Below are 20,775 nucleotides of genomic sequence, written 5' to 3' on the forward strand. Positions count from 1 at the left end.
ATATATATATATATATATATATATATATATATATCTTTTCACAGTGTGACTACAAATAAATTTTTGCATTTGCAGATTATACATCTTAACATACTTAGGTAAATTAAATATTTTGGAATGTTTTATTTAACATCATATACATTAGTATATGGGTTGACTTCTCCTACTTTCTTAACAACACTTTAGTCTCTCAAGGCTCTGTGCTTGAAAACAGTTCCCACTGCAGCAATGGTGGGAAGAGGATACATTCTAAGCACAGGGGAGGGGATATGAAGCTTCTAATTGCTAGAGTCCAGCTTGTAGGTCAACTGGTGGTCATGTCCTCTGATGAGCTCCTCCAACACTGGCATTCCATAAGGTCTATTTCCACAGCTTGATCAATGCACAGTGGTTCCCAAACACCACCTTGGCTCCCATTGGCTCTGGTTATACTTAGAGGATTAGCAGTCCCTCCCTCATGACCTGGCTGGTGGTGTTACCCCATATGCTACTGGTTTTCCTAATTGAAGCTTTGGTGATCTTCAAAACACACACACACACACACACACACACACACCCCAACACGGTTCAGTGACAATTTACTCTCCTGTAATACCTACTTCATAATAAAGGAATTATAGGAGCACTTTCTAAATCTTCCCACATTACATTAGAGTCAGTGATGACAGGGGACGAGCCCAACTCTGTGGCCAACTTAGACTTCCTTATTTTGTTCCCTTTTATAATCAGTCATTCTGGTGCCTCTGGGCTTACAGCTGGGAAACAAAGACAAAATCCATCTTGCTCTAGAATGTTTCCAAGATAGTGATAGTAGAGATCGGGGTGGTAGGAATGGCAGGGCAGGCTTGCCAATTGTCTTCTGGATCCAGCCAAGAATTACAATACAAGGAAGGAAACGGTAACCATGTAAGAGACACAGTTGACAACCTTCTGTTTTCATCCTTCCCAACAATGAGGTGCATTCTTCCATTTTTAGGGAATGGTAAACTATATTTACAGCAGGTACATTCTTTTTTTCTCCCCATGGATCATATTTTAGTAACTCTTTAATTTGAATTATTGGTTATTGATATTGAAAAAGACACTTGTTATGAAGATACTCCTTTCTTTCCAGTGACTGGATTTTGACACTGAAATCCTAGCATTCAAGACTATCCATTCTCGATACTCTATTTACAAGTGCTGTTTGTTTTTTTAATACATTTTTATTGATTTCAGAGAGGAAGGCAGAGGGAGAGAGAGATAGAAACATCAATGATGAGAGAAAATCATTGATCTGTTTCCTCCTACACTGAGGATCAAGCCCACAACCCAGACATGTGCCCTAACAGGGAACTAAACACTGACCTCCTGGTTAATAGGTTGATGCTCAACCACTGAGCCATGCCGGCTGGGCTACAAGTGCTGTTTGGAAATCAAAGCTGATCATGACTTCTTGGTTCTCCACTCTTGCAGTCCCTGCCAAAGGGTGGCTGGCTCAGTTCACGGGGTGAAAGTCACAGACAACAAGGTTTGGAGAGGGGCAAGCTGATAAATACTCAATGTGTAGATATGTAGGAAATAAATAGAAATACTCAAGAGGAGAGACAATTGAGTAATTAGCGATTATTATATATGATGTACATTTGAGTTAAGGATGAAAGAGAGTGGAGAAGAAAACAGATCAGCTGAGTAGGGGCAGGGAAAGAGGAGGGAAGCCCTTGAAAGGGAGACTGAACTTTGCACTGATTTCAGGACTTAAACAGTTCTGAGTTGGTTAAGTAATAAACTGAGTAATTACCCCCCATTCTTCATTCTGCACCTCTGTGAAGCCCTGCACCATGATGCTAATGATGGCAAACATGTAATTCAGAGGAGCAGGGAGCCTAGATTCCACAAAGGCCCAACATGCCAAACTTACCAGCTGCCATCTGCCCTTGGCAAAGGGTTTGGGGAAACTCAACAGATGTAATCAGCGGTGCAGCGATAGCTTTCCAAAACTAATAACTGCCTCAGAATGAGCATTCTGATATCTTACCAGAGCATTGTTTTTCACGAAGTCAAATTGTCTTTGCAAGCCTCTCAAGGAAGCCTGGTTAATACATTATTAAAAAATTGTATAATTATAACTTGGCTTTACAGTACTATTAAGGATGATAACATATTATTTGAACATTTACTATGTAAGTAGCACTATTGTTATCCCCATTTTACAGAAAATAATATCAAGGCATAGAGAAGTGAATCACTTGTTCAAGATAGCAAGTGTGGCCCAGCCGGCATGGCTCAGTAGTTGAGCGTCAACCTATGAACCAGGAGGTCACGATTCGATTCCTGGTCAGAGCACATTCCCAGGTTGCAGGCTTGATCCCCAGTGGGGGGCATGCAGGAGACAGCGAATCAATGATTCTCTCTCATCATTGGTGTTTCTATTTCTCTCTCCCTCTCTCTTCTTCTCTGAAATACACACACACACACACACACACACACACACACACACACCCCTAAGTAACCGGCCAACCAGCCAGTAGCTATGACACACATTGACCACCAGGGGGCAGAGACGCTCAATGCAGGAGCTGCTGAGCTGTGGTAACTTGGCAGTGGGGTTTTCGGGTGATGCACCCAGAACCAGAGAGGAGGAAGCCCGATTATGGGGTGCATCACCGAGAACTGCCCTCTTACAATCTGGGACCCCTCAGGGGATGTCAGAGAGCCGGTTTTGGCCCTATCCCCACAGGCCAAACTGAGGGACCCCCACCTGTACATGAATCCGTGCACTGGGCCTCTAATTATATATATATCAAGTGTGTGAGACGGATTTGAAATGAAATCTGTCTGATTTCAGACTGTGCTCTATAGCATCACACAGCCTCTGGCATGGAAGAGTATTCTGTTGACTCAAAGTGTTTGCATGCCCACAAACAAAAATAAAAATTTTTGCAAGTAAAATCATCCAAAAATTTGCTTTGATGCTAAAGGGAATGTAAAGATATTTAGATATTTAGTTTATAAATAGAGATCTGGGCTTCACTTAGTGTGAAATAATGTTGGAAATAAAACAGATGTTGAATTATTTGCTGATGATATCATTTGGGCTGCAGAATCCAAATTTATTACCAGGAAACCACTACCAAGTTGGGCACAAGAAAGAGTTCCTCCCCAGGACTAAGCAGCCACTGGCCTCAGTGCCTGGAACTGCCATGTGCTGGCAGGAATCCATTCAGTATCCAACCGGCCACGTGACGTGAATTCTGAACACTTGAGAAACAATTTTGACTGGTGTCACCAAACCATAGGGACTAAGAAAAAGAAAACAAAGAAACCTTAAAAAAATGGAACCATTCAATACCATTTATAGAAAAAGGAAAGCTCCTCTCAAATCCATTTTTATTTCCATAAAACCATAAATTAGTTGATGATAGAGTTAACAGAAACTATCCTTTTTGAACACTCTTACTTTGCCACACATACGTAAACTCCGTTGTCATAAACACCTGCAAACATGGAAATGCTTCCTGTGGAAAACATTCTCCAACACATCTCACAAAAGCTCTTTACACAAATGAATTTGTTCTATGTCCTCAGAAACAGAAGCAGATTATCTACTTAGTAATCCTCAAAAAAGACATGGCAATCAACCACGGAGATACAAGAGAATTTGTAGCTACAATGTGATGATCCTATCCTTATGGTGTATTACAAATATGTGAAGCAATTTGTTCAGCAGCTTTTAAACAAGAAGCGGTATAACTCAGTTGTGCAGTGCAATGCAAAACAGAGTCTAACAAACGCCGTTAGATACTTAGCAGCCCTCATCTCTTCAGTTACAAATTGGAGAAAATGAAAATAAAGAATCAAGCCTGTGCATGCATTTCAATCACGGCCCCTGAGCTGGAACCGAAGCAACCCTGTTCCAAATGTTGATTTTTATCTATATTCAGAGAATACATTTTGATGGAAAATATCATAAGTTATGAATGCTTGTGTACTGGGACTTTGTTTAAAAAATAAGGTGGGAGAGCTGTTGAGCTGTTCATTTTGTGTAACAGAGAGACAACAGATATTGTTTTGTAGTCTTGAGAAATTAAACACTGGCTAATTAGTCTGCAGTGATGCAAAGTGTGAATAATAAGTCCAATGTTTTATCATGGAGTACATTTTATTCTTAGAGGGAAAAAAGCAGCAAAGAACAAGTCGACTTAAAATATTCATAAATCTCAGCACTAGTGAAACAAATGTAGCAAACATTTTGACAGAACATGGAATGATGGAATCGCTTTCTAAAGTTTTTATATGCCTATGTAGATGTGTTATATATATACACACAAACTTCTACACACACAAATATATATATTTATGTATTTGACCATTCGAAAAATGCGCAATGTTGATGAGAGTAACTGGCATTTAAAAAAAAAAACACCACCACAAAAAAACATAGAATGGCTATCTAAGAAACAGTAATTACAGAGTAAGCACACAGTTTTATACCCTGGGGACCTCAATCTCTATCCTGACTTTTAATTTACTGTGGAGTCTCAGGAAGAAACCATCTAGAGGTGAGTAACTGGTGTAATTCACCTCTCAGTCTAGGCATGCATTAGATTAGATCCTTGATTAGTGAGTCCGCCGCATTTCAATATTTAACCTGTCTCAGCAGTCAATTTCAAGTCAATATTCCTTGTTTTTCATTTAAGCTTCTCCTTCTAAAAAATACCCGGACCTCCATTTCTATTTTTCACCCAACTCTCCTAGAAATCAAATAAATATTTTTCTTGGCCTCCTTAAACTTGAGAACATCATTCCCCTGTCTAATTTGGAAAAAAAAATAAAGACAATTAAATATATTTCCTTTAAAAAGTTAGCTGCATTTACATTATAAGCTTCTGGAGGGCTCATCAGGTTTACACAATTTGTTTTCCTCCAAATCTTTTCCCTACCCCTGCCATACCTTCAGTAGGGTCCTCAAATATTGTATCGTGGGGTGCATGCAGCCTTTCACATTCAAAATAAGCCTTCATGCAAATCCCATGTTTGATACTTCATAGCTATGGGACCTCAGGTAAATTGTGAAAGGGCGAGGGCTACGCCCTCCATCTTACCCTGGGTCCTCCATTTTTGGGCAGCAGCCATGTGCTCAGCAAGGAGCTTCTTCCCGGAAGCCCAAGCTTCTGCTAGCCACACCTAGGATTTCTTTAAACTAACCAATGATAATCAAGGGAAGTGCGCGCCATAGATACAACCACATCCTGTGTAACAAGACACCGACTTGCGCCTGGCCAATTGGCAGGGCCCACAGTCCTCTCTCCTCCCCTTACTCCAACCCCCCTATAAAACCCCTCTACCCACAAAGCTCGCTCTCTCTTTACCACTTGCCGCTGCGTCGGTAAGGAGGGTAGAGGAGCCAAGCCCGGGCTTGAATAAAGACTCTTATGCTTTTGCATCAGACACCGCTGGCTCCCTGGTGTGGTTTCTTGGGGATCCTGAAATCTGGGCATAACAAATTGCTTTACTTCTCCATCTCTTAATTGGTTATTTATGTTTTTTAAAAAGACAGTAAAAGTTGAATAAATATAGACATTAAAAAAATTAAGTATTTCTTAGGAATAAGGAATAGTCTATTCACAAAGGAAGTTAGTATCTTCACCTACCATTCTCACATGTAACAAACTATGCACAGTGTGGTTTTCTTTCATGGTGACTTGACAGAGAAAGATGACCGTGGCCAGCCAGCCAGCCTGGGTTCCAATCCCACCTCTGCCACTGAACAGCTTTGTGACTGTGACGAGTCATTTAAACACTTCAAAATCTCTTTGCATCCCCTTCTATAAAACAGAATCAAACTCATAAAAGGAACCTTGAAAGATGAAATGAGGTCACATACAAAGCATGTAAATATGGTATCCTCTAAGTGCTTCATAAATACTGACTTTTGATATTGTTTATATACGTTGTCAAAATGGGCCCATTCAACACACCCCTGGCAGGCACATTTGACTACCTTCCACATACTCAATCTCCTCCCCCATTCTTCCTTAATAAACAAACACTGGATTTTTTAAAAAATATGTTTTATTGATTTCAGAGAAGAAGGGAGAGGGAGAGAGAGATAGAAGCATCAATGATGAGAGAGAATCATTTATTGGCTGTCTCCTGCACAGCCCCTGCTGGAGATCAAGCCCGCAATCCGGGTATGTACCTGACTGGGGAATTGAACCATGATCTCCTGGTTCATAGGTCGATGCTGGGCCACTGAGCCACACTGGCTGGACACAAACACTGAATTTTATTGGCCAATCAAATGCCTCAGGGGAGGTTGATCTCCACCTCAGCACCAGAAAAGAGTTGATTAGTCAAGGGAAATGACCATAATGTCATCCTCACCAAAGATTGATTTGGGGGGTGGGGGTTCATATGAAACAAAAAAGAAATATTTATTTTTCTTAACTTCAGATTTTATTGCATAAGGATGTGATATATAGACTTATTGCAGCCACGTTTCTTCCATGATGTCAGGAAAAAACAGCCAATACTGAGGAGAAACATGAAATCCAAACCTACTTCCAGATGGCTTCTTTCATGTTGTAATAGGTTGTTATTTTTAGGCCATTTTCAATGTGTGTTTCTCTTATTTGTCCCTAACAGTGTCTTTTACAGATAAAATTTCATTATGAAAGTATTCAGAAAAATTAAGCACAAACTGATGACTTATCGAATTATTAATAATTATAGTTTCACCTGACAAAAGCCATTTAAAATATTTAGCTTATATTTAAATATTAATGTTATTTAGTCCTTAATGAATTATACTGCCCTGAAACATCAAACTGCCCCACCTTGTAACCACTCTGAACTCCTGTCTCTAAATCCTGTTACTTCTTCATGCTCATTAATCTTTTAAGTCACTGAAAGATTTACTCCTTTACTAATTGGTAGTCACTCACCTAAAGTTTGGCCATTCAAAAGAAATGGCCAGAAAGAATGGTAAAAACCTGAAACTTCAGCTACTGACACTTTCCTTCTTCAGCAATTCCTTGCTACTTCAAAGAAACCATGTTTTAGTCAATGAAATGAAAAAAAATGTTAGAAACAAATATGAACTGATTTTGCATCTCAAGTCGTTTACTTATTAGATGCTACTTAACTTTTATAAATTTCAGATACTTCATCTGTAATATAAGAGTTCAGAACTCCTATCTATGGTGTGAATATAAAAATGAGGTGACCTATATGAAAGAGCCTGCAGGGTGACTGACATTTTCATCGACAATGATTCTCTCCTTCTAAACTAGCCAGACCCCACTGAGCCCTCTTCTCAGCTAGGCCTCAACCTCGGCCTCTAAAGATTTGGACAAAACACTAACATCATTTTGAACACCTCAAGGGTACATCCCTAAGATGACTCTAACCCCCTTTAAAGTGCCTACCTGAAAAACCTCAAGGCTACCAAAAACTTTATTGTTTCTTCCAGTCAACACCTGAAGCTAAGATCCCACATCCAGCCTCTCATGAGGATAGGAACCTGACTTTGACAAGCATCAGTTAACAAATCCTGATGGGTGTCACATGAACCCAGGCCCCCATTTCTGGTTTTTGTCATTTTTCACTTCCCTGACGCTATTGAGATCCCACTCACCCTCTCCCTACTCCCCCATTCTTCCTTTAAAAGGCCCAGTCACCTGTCAACGTCTGTACAAATAGAAGTTGAGTTCATTTCGCAATGGCTCTTGACCCTACTGAATATAATATACTAAATTCCTAATATAGTATCTTACTGATTAAAAGCTGTCCTTACCATGGCATGTCTCAGTGGTTGAGTGTCGACCTATTAACCAGGAGGTCAGGATTCCATTGCTAGTGAGAGCACATGCCTGGGGTTGCCTGCTAGATCCCCAGTGGGGGGCGTGCAGCAGGCAAGCGATCAATGATTCTCTCTCATCATTGATGCTTCTATCTCTCTCTCTCTCCCTCTCCCTTCCGCTCAGAAATCAATAAAAAAAAAATGTATGTGTGTGTGTGTGTGTGTGTGTATATATATATATATATATATACACACACATATACATACATATTTTTTTAAAGCTGTCCTTACCACTTTAACTAGTGTCTGTCTTTGTTGATTTGGACACTCCCTTCATTCAATTAATTCATCAAATACATATAAAGGGACACTGCTTATGGAGGAAATAAGGTTGCCTATAATCAAATCATTCTGTTTTGTTGGGCATCGCCTTCTCCCTTTGAATGCACATAACTGTGTAAGACTTTATCCCACCACGTACATTGACCCCCACACATACTTCCTCATTCCCTTTAGCTGATGAATTATCCTCCCTGCAACAAAAGAATGACTGATCTTTACCTAGTTTTACTTTCCTTAGGCAGTCTCGGTTTCCTGCAGGCATTTCTGCTCAGGGAAATGTGTTTCAGAGCCCCAATTAGCTTTCTTTGGAGTCACAATTAGTACGACACTTCACACTTCTTATGGCAACATCTCTGCTCCCAATCACACATCCACAGCCACCTACATCACCTGAGACAGGAGACTTCTAAATGAGGTATGGGAGTGAGAGGCAGACAAACAGGACAAGACCATGAAAGTTAACTAGTAAACAGGTCCCCTCCTCCACCATAGTCAAGAAGTTTAATCCTTTGATTTTTCCTAGCAAGAAAAACTACACTCTGCTTAAAGAAATCACCCTTCACCAAACAATCTCTGTATTAATGCACAGTGTAGAAAGGAGGGTATTTTTAATAAAATGCTTCATTACAATAGAAATGGAACAGGCACTTGAAAGAGAAATACATTAGCAACTTAGGGTATGTCTCATAATTGCTCAGAATTCTGTACGAGCTGTTATTTGAATGTGATGAGAATACTAAAGTTGACTATTTCATATTGAAATACGGCCGTGAAAGTTTTCAGGAGAGCACAGAGGATGGCATAATATCATTTAATAACCTATGTGGAGTTTTATTTCCAAATTGCAGGCCACATGCAGTCTCTGCAGAGGTAAAATGCATTAGCAGGGGGCTTATGAGGGGGCTTTGAAATAGAATGACTCACGTAGATAACCAATTAAAGTGATTATAAATTATGTGAAATTTGAGGGGGAAAATGAAAGTTAAAATGGATGAATCAGAAGCAGTAGTAATATCTTTAATTGCAAACTGCTTCAAGTTAAAAGTGACATTCACAATAATGGTAACATTAGTGGAATAATGGTAGGCAGGCAAATACATACATGATAAAGATACTCTGGATTATCTAAAAATGTATTCTGTCCAATTAAATGCTTTTATCACTGAAGTCAGACTTAGATAACATCGTCAAATCATGACAAAACACAGCTACAAGGTAAGAGAGAATGTTTTCAGTTAAATTGAATTTTGCTAAAAAAAATAATAAAAAGACAAAATCCAAGTACCTATGAAAAATAAGGTAAAATAACTCTTACTTATTTCTCTATTCATACAGTTTAGAACTGGCTTCTAATAATCATTGATTGAATAATCAACTTTTAATTAACCCCAGGATTATCTTAATTTTGAGGACTTTAAATACTTGCTCTATTGACATATTAGACATTTACTATTGATAATATCTAATCTGTTTAATTATACTATTATCAATATATCTCCCACATTTATCATTACACATTGAAGACTTTGAAACCTCAACTATGTAACCATATCCTATGCCTTGGATAAGGCTTCAAAACAGCAAATCTTACAGCAAGATTTAAAAGTTGTTTTTTTTTTTTTTATTCCCAGCCTAATTTGTTTTCCAGTATAGGAGATAAGGGAGGTCACCTTTGCTATTCCTACTCAATTAAATAATCACTGTGATTTGATTATTTTATAGATATTCACTTATTTTTGAAGGCCTATCACATGGATGGCAGTGATATAAACTGCCGGGGTTTTTGTCCCAGCATCAAGAAGGGTTCAGGAATCTGGAAAAGGCTGTGCGTAGATGACATAGGAATCTAGAGACTAATAAAGAGTCCGGAGACGAGATATAATTTCAGCTAAAGGAACTGAAGATTCCCTCCTTGTCTAGGACCCTTGTTTTTATTAACACAACTTGTCCTGAGGCGAGGCAGAGATATACACATCAAAGGGTCAGGGTTTGGTACAAAGTCCATTGTCAGAATGGGGGAATTAGCCTAAGGCTGTTCAGGTGTTTGGCCAGTAGGAGGCAATAACATGTAGATTAAGATGCCCCTTACCTGTCTGGCAGCCACAATGGTTTCCTATTCAGATTTGGGGAAATGCCTTTAGCCATTCCCAGCAGGTGACTACATGTGTGACTCAACCCTGTTGAGTCCCCAAGTCTCATCAACCTTTTGATGAAACTCTTGAAATTACGACATGCTGGAATTGGTCTATGGCAATAAACAAAATGCTTAAAAGAAATTCTCAGACCAACTTATAGTCTATATCCAGCAAACCAAATAATTACCCAAAGTACAGAGTAAATATAGGGTTTCCCCCCCAAAAAATTTGTACATACACCTCGAATAATTATAAAGGCAGTGTTTATTAAAATACATTTCATCTTCAAAATTGAGCTATCAGCTGTTAAAGTGTATATACATATTTTGGGGACATCCTGTATAGTTTTAAATAGTCAGCCATTTTGTTTTTCTCCCGCTGGTTAATATTGAGATATCCATTCACCACATATTTGCTAACTATCTACTATGGTCCTGGAATACACATATAAATTTACAGTGAACACCCCAATCAAGTACATTCTATTGAATGGAAAGGCATTATTGCTCTCATGGAGCTTGCATGGAAGGACACAGCACAGTGAAGTTGGACAAGCAAAATTCAGTATATTATCATCGTCGATTGGATCTCCAGTGCCTTGCATACTGAATGCTATGTAGGAGGCAATTAATGTATATTTGTTGGAAGGAAGGAAGGGAGGAAGGAAGGAAGGAAGGAAGGAAGGAAGGAAGGAAGGAAGGAAGGAAGGAAGGAAGATGTCTTCAGTGATGAAATACTTGAGCTGAATCTCGAAGGAAACTCAGCTGGGGTGTGTAGACACAGGGTCCAAGTGTGCAAATACCAGAAATGGCACAAAAGTGTTTATTTAACAAGTATGAAGTGGAGAAAGGAGGATTGTACAAATGAATAAAAGGCAAAAATCTTAACAGGTATGCCTCTAATTAAAATTAGAATGTGTTCATAAACACAGTTCAAAGGTAACTTTAAGGAAAATAATGACATAAAGTTATTTTTGAGAATTGCTGTATAGGTATGAGTAAATTATTTTTGAGAATTGCTGTATAGGTATGAGTAAATCATCATAATAGGAAAATGTGATTCATCTAGAATAAAATGTTTTTTAAAATATATTTTATTGATTTTTCACAGAGAAGAAGGGAGAGGGATAGAGAGTTAGAAACATTGATGAGAAAGAAACATCAATCAGCTGCCTCCTGCACACCCCCTACTGGGGATATGCCCGCAACCAAGGTACATGCCCTTGCCTGGAATCGAATCTGGGACCCTTCAGTTCACAGGCCAATGCTCTATCCACTGAGCCAAACCAGTTAGGGCTAGAATAAAATATTTATGCCAAGTCTTGTCCTACACTTTTTTATATTTTTCCTCCTGGGCAAGTTATTTCACCTCTTTGAGTTTCATTTTCCTCTTTTCTAAATCAGGAATGGCATCTACCTTTCAGGATAATTATGGGACTCCTATTAGAGGTGTTTTATCAAAATAATTAAATTTAAAAAATAAAAAATAGGTAAATATCATCTATCAGTACTTTGACAAAGTACATGGCATATACTTCATGCTATATTTTAACCTTCACATAATCAATGTTGAGTATTTCTTTTATGGATGACACAAAGATATCACCACGCTATAAAAATACAATTGCTCTCTGGTCAGGCAATATGCTCAATATTTGTGATTGGCAGATAATAATATTCAGAGAGAAATTAAACAGATAAATATAAAAGCAACCGGCAAGACTAATATTATACTTATTGAAAAACTGGTTGGGTATGGACAAGTTTCAATAATAGAAAAATTGTCTGCAAACACTAAACACTCGCATACAGAGAACAAAGTACAAATGCGCTTTTTTTTCTTAAGTTGGGATTTACTCTCTTATAGGTCTTAGCCATATTGCATTGGTTTATTTTACAGGAGGCGTTTCAGCTCTAATACTGTATTTGCATCCCTAAAAAACACTGACACATAAAAAAACAACAAAGTGCAGTAAAAAAAAACACCATGGTTTATAGGAAAAAAACAAGATGAGAGGTGAGAACATTCACAACCTCCAGATAACAGTCTGAACTAAAACACTAGAACAGTTAAATCTCTACTGGCATATGTACCTAGCTTCTCCATCTTCTTTCAAGATGCAAGGCCTGAAGGGCATTCACTTTAAAATGGAAAACTATGATCTAGGCGGGGTAGCTTTTACAAAATAAAAACATCAAACAAGTGAACAACACATCATTGTAACACAGGAGAAAATGATCTGCTAGTTTCTTCAGCTGCATTCTCAATGTTACCAGATACATAATAGTAGAAATCAAGATGGTTCTTAAAGCCACTAAACAAACTAATACTTGCACTAAAGGAAAGGCACTTGAGTTGATTTTTCATATATTTCTTAACATCCTCATAGATTGCTAAGGCGTACTCTGTAATTGTGAGAAAGCTTGCTCTGCATTACTTAAAAATTAATGAGCTTAAGAAATCATATTCCTGCATAGTCCCCCTATTTACCAATAATGTATGAGGTAATATGCATCGAAGAAACACACACTGAAGCAGGGAAGACTGAATTATATCTTAAATGCATTTCATGTTCATTGGCTATAAATTTGGGTGCCAGCAACAGAATATACTTAATAACACCGGTAGGCAAATCAGATGCTCTCAATCTCAAAACACCATCTATCAAATGAGATTGTATCAGGATTAAATGAGATGAGTGACAATGCTCAGCATAGCTCCCAGACATAGAGGAGGGCCTCAAAAATATTAGTTGCCTTGAATACCAATAGAAAAATTTTCAACTCTATATACTTAATATCAAATTTATATTTTGTTTTTAGTTTAGTTTTTTGAGGGGCTGGTTCCTTTTTATTTTGTCATATTTTGTTTTGTTTTTGAGTTTCCCGGAATAAATAGAAAACAAAACCAAAACCAACGATGGCTAAGCATAAAACATGAATGAAGAATGTATAATGAAAGCAAATTTAACCTAAATGCTTCTGTGATTTTACCCAAAATCCAAGACATATGCTAAATAATAACAAAGTACAATCAGTGATGGAAAAATGAGATAAACACAGAAGTTAAATAAAAAAGGAGAAAAATTCTGAAGAAATGACAAACTGATATTTCTAGCTAAATTTTTCATGAATATCTCAAACTAGCATTTTAGAAAATTAAAAATGAGCAAAAACAAAAAAATAAAAAAAACTCACCTAAAATAGTGGTTTTCTTTATTTCCCTATTTCTATTAAGATATAACCATTCTTTTTTTTTAATTTATCTTTTTTTAAAAGTATTATAGATGTCCCCTCTTTTTTCTCCATTGACACTCCCCCCCAAACCCCACTCCACCCACTACCCCCAGACCTTTACCACACTATTGTCTGTGCCTTAGTTATGCATATATGCATATAAGTTCTTTGGTTACTCTTTTCCCACTCCCCCACCCCCACCTCCACCCCTACCCCCACCTTACCATTCTTTTTATCAAATAGGCTTAAAACTTTGGGTACTACCTTCTCCCCAATGTCCCAAATTGAATGTGTTATTAAGATCCATTAATTCCTTCATAGAAACATGTGTTATGTCCACACATTCCTTTCCTTCCCCCCTCCCCCCGCCCTTGCCCTTTCTGGCCCACCCACACATGGCTAGTAGTTTTAAAAAGAAAACAAAACTTTAATCATGTTATGTTCCTGCCCAAACAATGGATCCCAAAGATCTACAGAGCAGAGTCAAACTTAGCTTGGCCTCAAGGCCTTTCTGCCTCCACAGACATTCCGATAATTGAGAACAACAACTCACCTTTCCAAACCCTTAACTTAATTAAATCGGATTATTACTATCCTCTCAACACTGGCCACCTTTCCTACTTGTTCACTCATTTTTTTCTCCTTGGATTATTTTCTCCATTTTCTCACCATGTTAAAACCTTGCCTGCTTCATGAGTGGCAAGATAGTGTCCTGGTTAAAAAGCAAGTCTTTGTTCGTGTCTTGAGTTCAAAACTTTGTTTCCTTGCTGCGCAACTTTAGGCAGTTATTTAAATTTTCAATGCCTCATAGCCCTGAAGTGTAAAAGGGGAATAATAATATGATAATAATTTGAGGGTTCATGTACTGATTAGTCTAGTTAATACACGTAAAGTACTTACAGTAGAGCCTGGCTATTAGTACACTATGTTTAATAAATTTATATTTTTTGTCTTCTCAACTATCAATGCTGAAATCTATGTACCACCCATTCCCCTACACATGCTGATTTCAAACAAATACATTACATATATTAAAACATTGGCACTGAACTAGAAATGAGAAAATTTAATCCCAATTGCAGATAACTACTAACTATAACTGATACACACAAATCAAATAATTCCTCTATAACCCAATGTTTTCATTCATAAAATAAAGTTAATAGTCCCTTGGATACTTGATGATCATTAGTTATAAGGTGGTTAGAAGCACTTTGAACAAGTGGTGCGTACAGTTATAAGATGATGGCATTATATTTAAGGGCTGAATAATTGTTAATTAATTAACTGACAAAATGGCGCAGAATTTAAGTATTATCATTACTTTGTTTTGTTGTTTTTTTAATATATGTTATTGATTTTTTACAGAGAGGAAGGGAGAGAGATAGAGAGTTAGAAACATCGATGAGAGAGAAACATCGATCCGCTGCCTCCTGCACACTCCCTACTGGGGATGTGCCCGAAACCAAGGTATATGCCCTTGACCGGAATCAAACCTGGGACCCTTCAGTCCGCAGCCGAAGCTCTATCCACTGAGCCAAACCAGTTAGGGCTATTATCATTACTTTGAGCTGAAGTAATGTTAGATTACCTTTTTTAACCAACTGAAAAGTTTGGTGTTGGAAACCTGAATTAAGAATTTAAAGACCAAAGCTCTAGTTATTATAATGCCTTTTACTTTTCTATTTGACCTTTAGTAAGTCGATAGTACGAATTGTGTACCCATCCTAAGACTATTGGTTGTTGGCCCATAGATGGGACTCAAGATACAAAAAGAAACCCCTTCCTCAAGACGCTTTACTGCCACCTGATGGAAAATTGTGTCAATAATTATGCATTCTATCACCATGAGCATGAGTGGCACCCCCTAGAGTTGTTCATCACACAACCAATTCAACCATTTCTAGGAATGCTGCCTAATAAGGTGTGTGAGACACCACAGATATTTAAAAAGTATTTGATAAATGAGAAAATAATGGATGATCATCCATTATCAATACATTAGATTATCTCTACTCTATCAAGGTTTTTTTTCTAATCACAGATTAGTTTATAATGATTTTTTTTAAGTGAGTAAGGGAGATATTTTTAAACCACAGGCAGATTTATCTGTACACATATTACACCAAAAATATAAATAGTGTCTGGCAAAGTGGGGTTGACATTTTATAAGATGTCTACACATATCTATGATCACAATTGCTCCTCATGGCAGTACAGCAAGACCAACCAGGGGAGATATATTTATATCAGACTTTCAAACAAGCAAATAATTGTTCTGAGAATTTAAGTGGCTTCTTCAAAGTCAAGAGACTCTTAGTGGTCTAGGTCTTCTGATTTCAAATACAATGTTCTTTCCCTTTCCCTACTAGTGTTAATAACAAAATGCAGCCAAGATAATTTTGATCAATTGACCTGAAACTCTTCAAACTCCCATTTGTTGATTGGTATGCTCATAACTACTCTCAAAATTCCCCATCATCTCTCTTAACTACTGATAGCTATACAAATGAATACGTGAGACCGGAAAGTACACTGATAGCTATTTGGTATCTGCACTATTATTATAATTGTAAATAGTTAAAAGTTATTAAAATATTTTAAAGAATACCACAGAAAGCACTTTTATTTGCTGAACAATTAAAGATAGCTTGGCTCTATGAAGCTCAGGGATATTACATTTAATAAAAGCATAAAAGCACTGGTTGCATCTTAAAGTGCTCTCATATCAGATAATTTGGAAAATTAAAACTAATTTATAATCTTTTAAGTAGGCCTGTCTTCAATATAATTGGGATAGTATAAAGAGCACAAGGAATTTAGAATCTAGGTCAATAAAACTTGAAAAACAATGATTTTCCTTTTACAAGAATATTAAAGTTATTAAATTAATTTTGCATGCACCAACACCCAGAGGATTAATTTTATTTTGGACCCAAATAGCAAAAGCAATTCAGACTCGCTCTACCACTTATCGAGCACTTTCTTCACGCTCTTGAAAGTTCACTGCTATGAGAGATGACCCTGAAAACAGATAAATTAAAATCATTTTCCAAATGTCAAAAGGCAGAGAAAGCAGCAGGGCTAGTGGTTCCAGGACCTTCAGATTGACAACCCTGTTTCCCTCTGCATTGCTCCCTCACAAGGAAACAGACATAAACAAATTACACCCTTCAGCTTGGTTACCAGCCTCAATCTCTGCTAGGTCCCTTCTCAGTCCCAATACAAACTAGTTCTACGTTTGAAGGGACGTCTTTTTTTTTTTTACTAAATTATATGAAGTTTGACTTTCTTCTTGTACTGAATGAGGTTCTTTTGTTCCACTAATTGCTGTCTAATAGGACATTACCTCTGGGAGAACATTAGCCCCTGGGTCACTGAAAAGACTCATTGGACACCAAGGACCCACCAACTTCCCTTCTTGCTCTCTGGACTCCAAAATCACTGAAGTGACCAACTGCTCTGCTTAACTCCTTTGACATAAAACGTGGACGGAAACATTCTGGGTATTCACTGATAACAATGACATTAATGTGCATAGCCTATCTTCTCTAAGTGCAAATGAATATGGAGTTGATTCAGTAGGCACCTAGCACAAGGAAGTCTACCTCAGAGAATTAGACCAGGGTAGATAGAAGAAGGATGGGTAACACCCTTCACAGAAGATAGGTCTGTGGAGACCTTCCTGTAGACCTGACACTGGTAGACATCCACACACCTACGCTTTATTCTTTGAAGGTACACTTTGCTAATGAATGATGACTTCACCATAAAGCACTTCACTATAAAGAGTAAATATAAGCAGATGCCTGTACACGTAAGCCATTAACTGGGCAATTCACCCCCCTGTCCCCCTGATTTTGGCTTAGGTAAGTATTCGATGTATGGTTGAACTGGACTGTAAGAAGGATGGCTAGCTCTGTTTTTACCTTATATTTTCATACAACAATGCTTCTATTTTGTATATGTGAACATCCGGTAATAGACCTTAATCATACTTGGGTCCTTTTATTTTTTTTGAAGAAGGGACTTATTTTAGAAATTAAAAAGGCTTCAGGAATACAACACATTTATACTACAGTTTGGGAATCTAAATTGACATAGATCTAAACAGCAAATGCACTGTGACCCCAGACTCAAGTTATCACTTGAGATTTCTGATGACAGAGGATGTGACCAAGTTTTGAATACAAAGAAAACGTAATTGCAGAAGTTAGAATTATAGAACCTCCTTTCCATTGACAATTAAATTCAGACTTGACAATGAATCCCAACCTCACTTCATTAGATATTAATCTTGCGGTGGAAATGGCAGGCTTTTAAAGAGGCATTTCTGCTACAATAGAAAAGGCTCCTGCTACAGTAGAACAATAATAACATTGTGCTGAAAGTTAGAAATGGAACTATTAGGCCGTGTTAGCTAATTATAGTATTGGCATCCACTTAAGTTAGTCCGTTTTTCATTTCTGTCATTTTCTCCTATTCAGCTGCTGCCGTTCAAAACGTTTTGACTTCTTAAAAGGGAATACATCATTGTTGCCTTTCCCCAGTCGAACGGCACACCACTTTCCAAAGCAATAGCTTCAATCACGCTTCATAAAATCCCCTGCAAGTGTATTGTTGGAAACATAAATCAGCAAGCTAGGACTTGGGTATTTCTAAGGAAAGCCCCGGGATCACGCGCTGGAGGCTTTTCCACGGCCCCCTTTATAAAAGAATAAACAAAATTATGAGTTACACTAGGTTCATTTAAAAAAAAAAAACTGCTCCCAGTGGTGTGTCTGATACTTGCTGCTACATCCTTAATTGGAGAACAAAACCCTAGCAGAGAGGGATTGGACTCCCGGATCAGGCTTGCTGTTTTTAAACATCTCTGACTTCATTAGGACGCAGGACACAGAAGTACTACATGCTTCCGTTTCACAAAAGCGAAGGCTCTCTGGTGTGCCTCTCTGCCTCTCTGAGTGTCATGCATTTTTAAATTGCACTAGATGGAGAGATCTGTAGAATGATGCTGTCCTCACCCCTGTTTTATTACAGTGAACAGGGGCTCCCCTTCAGGCAGGCTTCGCTCGTAGAGCTCCTCTTTATAATGACCCTGCATTCTGAATTATAAATTATGGGAATCACGATTTCAGATATATGTTACCTACCCAGGCTCAGAGTATGTGACTGTGTGTGCTAGTTAAGCATCCCTAGATTTCCCTCGTATTCCCCAAATTCCAACACACTTGATGTCTACATTGGTAAACTCACAGACTCCACAACTGAGAAATTTTTTTCTTCTCCACATCAGTGACAATGAAATCGTAAGCCTGCATAAACTTGCTTCTTCTTATGCCCCCATCTTGCTCTACTACACCATCTACACTTGGTTAATTGCAGTGGTATTTTAACTACAATTTTCAGGGACTGCTTCTTAGTATTCAGAAATACCTGTCTATATTATAAATGAACGGTTAAACACAATCAGCAGCTCTCCCAAAATTAAAGCAGCATAGGTACAGGGTAGAAAGTATATGTTGATTTTTTCCCCTTAATAGTGTCTGAATGAATCGATTGGGCTAATCTGATCTTCAGATGGATATATCTGCAATTTTGCTATGACTGAAAATTTTCATACTCTGTATTATTAAGGGAAAATGAGCAGCATCTTACCAAGACACTTTACAAACTACAGCAACATCCAGTGTTTGCATTCTGAACATAAAATCTGCATCCGTTTGTGTTTCATCAACCACTAACACGATAGCTTTAGGGAGGAGAAGGGCAGAGAAAGGAAGGTTTCATATCCAAAATGTCAAACCTTGCTGAAGAATGATAGAAGGACCAGTGAGTGTAGAAGAGCAGAAAGAACCATTTCTAGGATTAAAATGGAGTTCTACCACCCCCTGCTGGACCATATGACCAACGCAGAAGAGGCTAAAAAATGCTTAGAATTGAATATAGTGGAGATATTTTAACTTGTCTTGTAATTTGTTTTTCCTCCAAAAAGAATTTCATGCTACACTAATAATATAACATTCTCTGCAATTATCAAGCATCCCCAAAATCACCGTTTTCTTTTTTTTTTTTCAAAGACTTCCATCAATGCATATTTTAGCATTTTGTGTCCCCAATTAAATGTCCAAACTTGTCTGGATAGTTGAAAATGCCTCCATTTATTATAAATATGTTTTGTGTGAATCTGAACTACCTTAAAAAAAAGCAAAATAAATTCACATCTACCTCTATTCCGAAAAGCAGAGGTAGCTTCCACAAATTATCTCTCAGGTTACTCTAGCATGCTATTCATGTTTTTTCTTCTTAAGAAATAAAAGCTCCCACCAGTTCTCCACAAGCTTAAAAAAAATCCCTTCAGGTATAATAGCAATCTGATGTTACCAAAATCTCCAACCTCGATGTATTAACAGGGGGTGGGGAGGGTTAAAATGAATGACTGCAACATATCCCTAGTTTTATCCATTTGCTTTCTTACACAACATCCATGGCCCCTCTCTCATCTCTTAGTTTCCAGCAGAAAAAAGGCATCATCATTCACTTCACAGTCAGGAATTGGGGTCTTGGGAAAGGGGAGGGGGGTGTCTAAGAATTGCATTTCTTGCACAGAACACCTATTTCCCAAACGAGTTTCATTCTGATAGTTTTCACTGCTTCTGTAAAACAACCTCGTTCCCTTTCCTTCCGCAATTTCAGATATTTACCTGTTCACACACACCAACAGACTCATCCAATTTTTGACAATGAAACCAGAGAAAGCCAAGACCCCAAGGGGGGAGAGAGAGGGGGGAAAAAAAGGGCAGTTTGTCTCAATCTCCTGCTCTCGGATGCCCATCTCCAAATCTGCATTCCCTCTTCTTGAAGAGACAGAGATGCAATTGTTCGCAGCCGCGAACATCACCGCAACCACCACACACCACTAGAACTTTAGTTCTTTCCTTGCCATCCTCTCCTGCCTCCCCGGGTTGGGTGGAAGGGGGAGGGAAAGTCAATGCCATAAAGCACCGCACTCCTACCTTGCCCGCGACTGACAAGCAACCCGAGCAGGTAGAAGGAGAGCAGGAGGCTCATGTTCAGGACGTGCCACCGGCGGACACTTGCAAAGTTCTTCGGTCCAGCCCTGGAGAGAGACCCTTCCGCCGCCACGGCCGCCTCCGCGAGAGCCGCCGCCGCTCCCGGGTGCCCCAGCCGCCCACAGCCCGCGCGCTCCTCCTCGCCAAGTGCCTGCCGGCTCCGCTCCGCGCCGCACTATATCCAGGCGGCGGCGGGAGCAGCTGCA

The 20,775-nt window shown here is 38.5% G+C and overlaps 1 protein-coding gene across 2 annotated transcripts in view; it reads right to left on the reverse strand.

The window, feature by feature from the left end:
* NCAM2 (neural cell adhesion molecule 2) overlaps window positions 1-20,774 on the reverse strand; it is a 394,113-nt gene extending 373,339 nt beyond the window's left edge. Inside the window, exon 1 of one of the 2 annotated variants that reach the window (XM_006097004.3) lies at window positions 20,513-20,774. In XM_006097004.3, coding sequence (XP_006097066.1) covers window positions 20,513-20,567 — 55 coding nt within the window. In that variant the 5' untranslated portion in view covers window positions 20,568-20,774. The remainder of the gene's footprint in view (window positions 1-20,512) is intronic. The other variant, XM_023760797.1, reaches the window with a different exon arrangement.
* Between the last annotated feature and the right edge of the window lies 1 nt (window position 20,775).

Source organism: Myotis lucifugus, unplaced genomic scaffold (assembly GCF_000147115.1).
Source record: "Myotis lucifugus unplaced genomic scaffold, Myoluc2.0 scaffold_193, whole genome shotgun sequence".
Taxonomy (NCBI): domain Eukaryota; kingdom Metazoa; phylum Chordata; class Mammalia; order Chiroptera; family Vespertilionidae; genus Myotis; species Myotis lucifugus.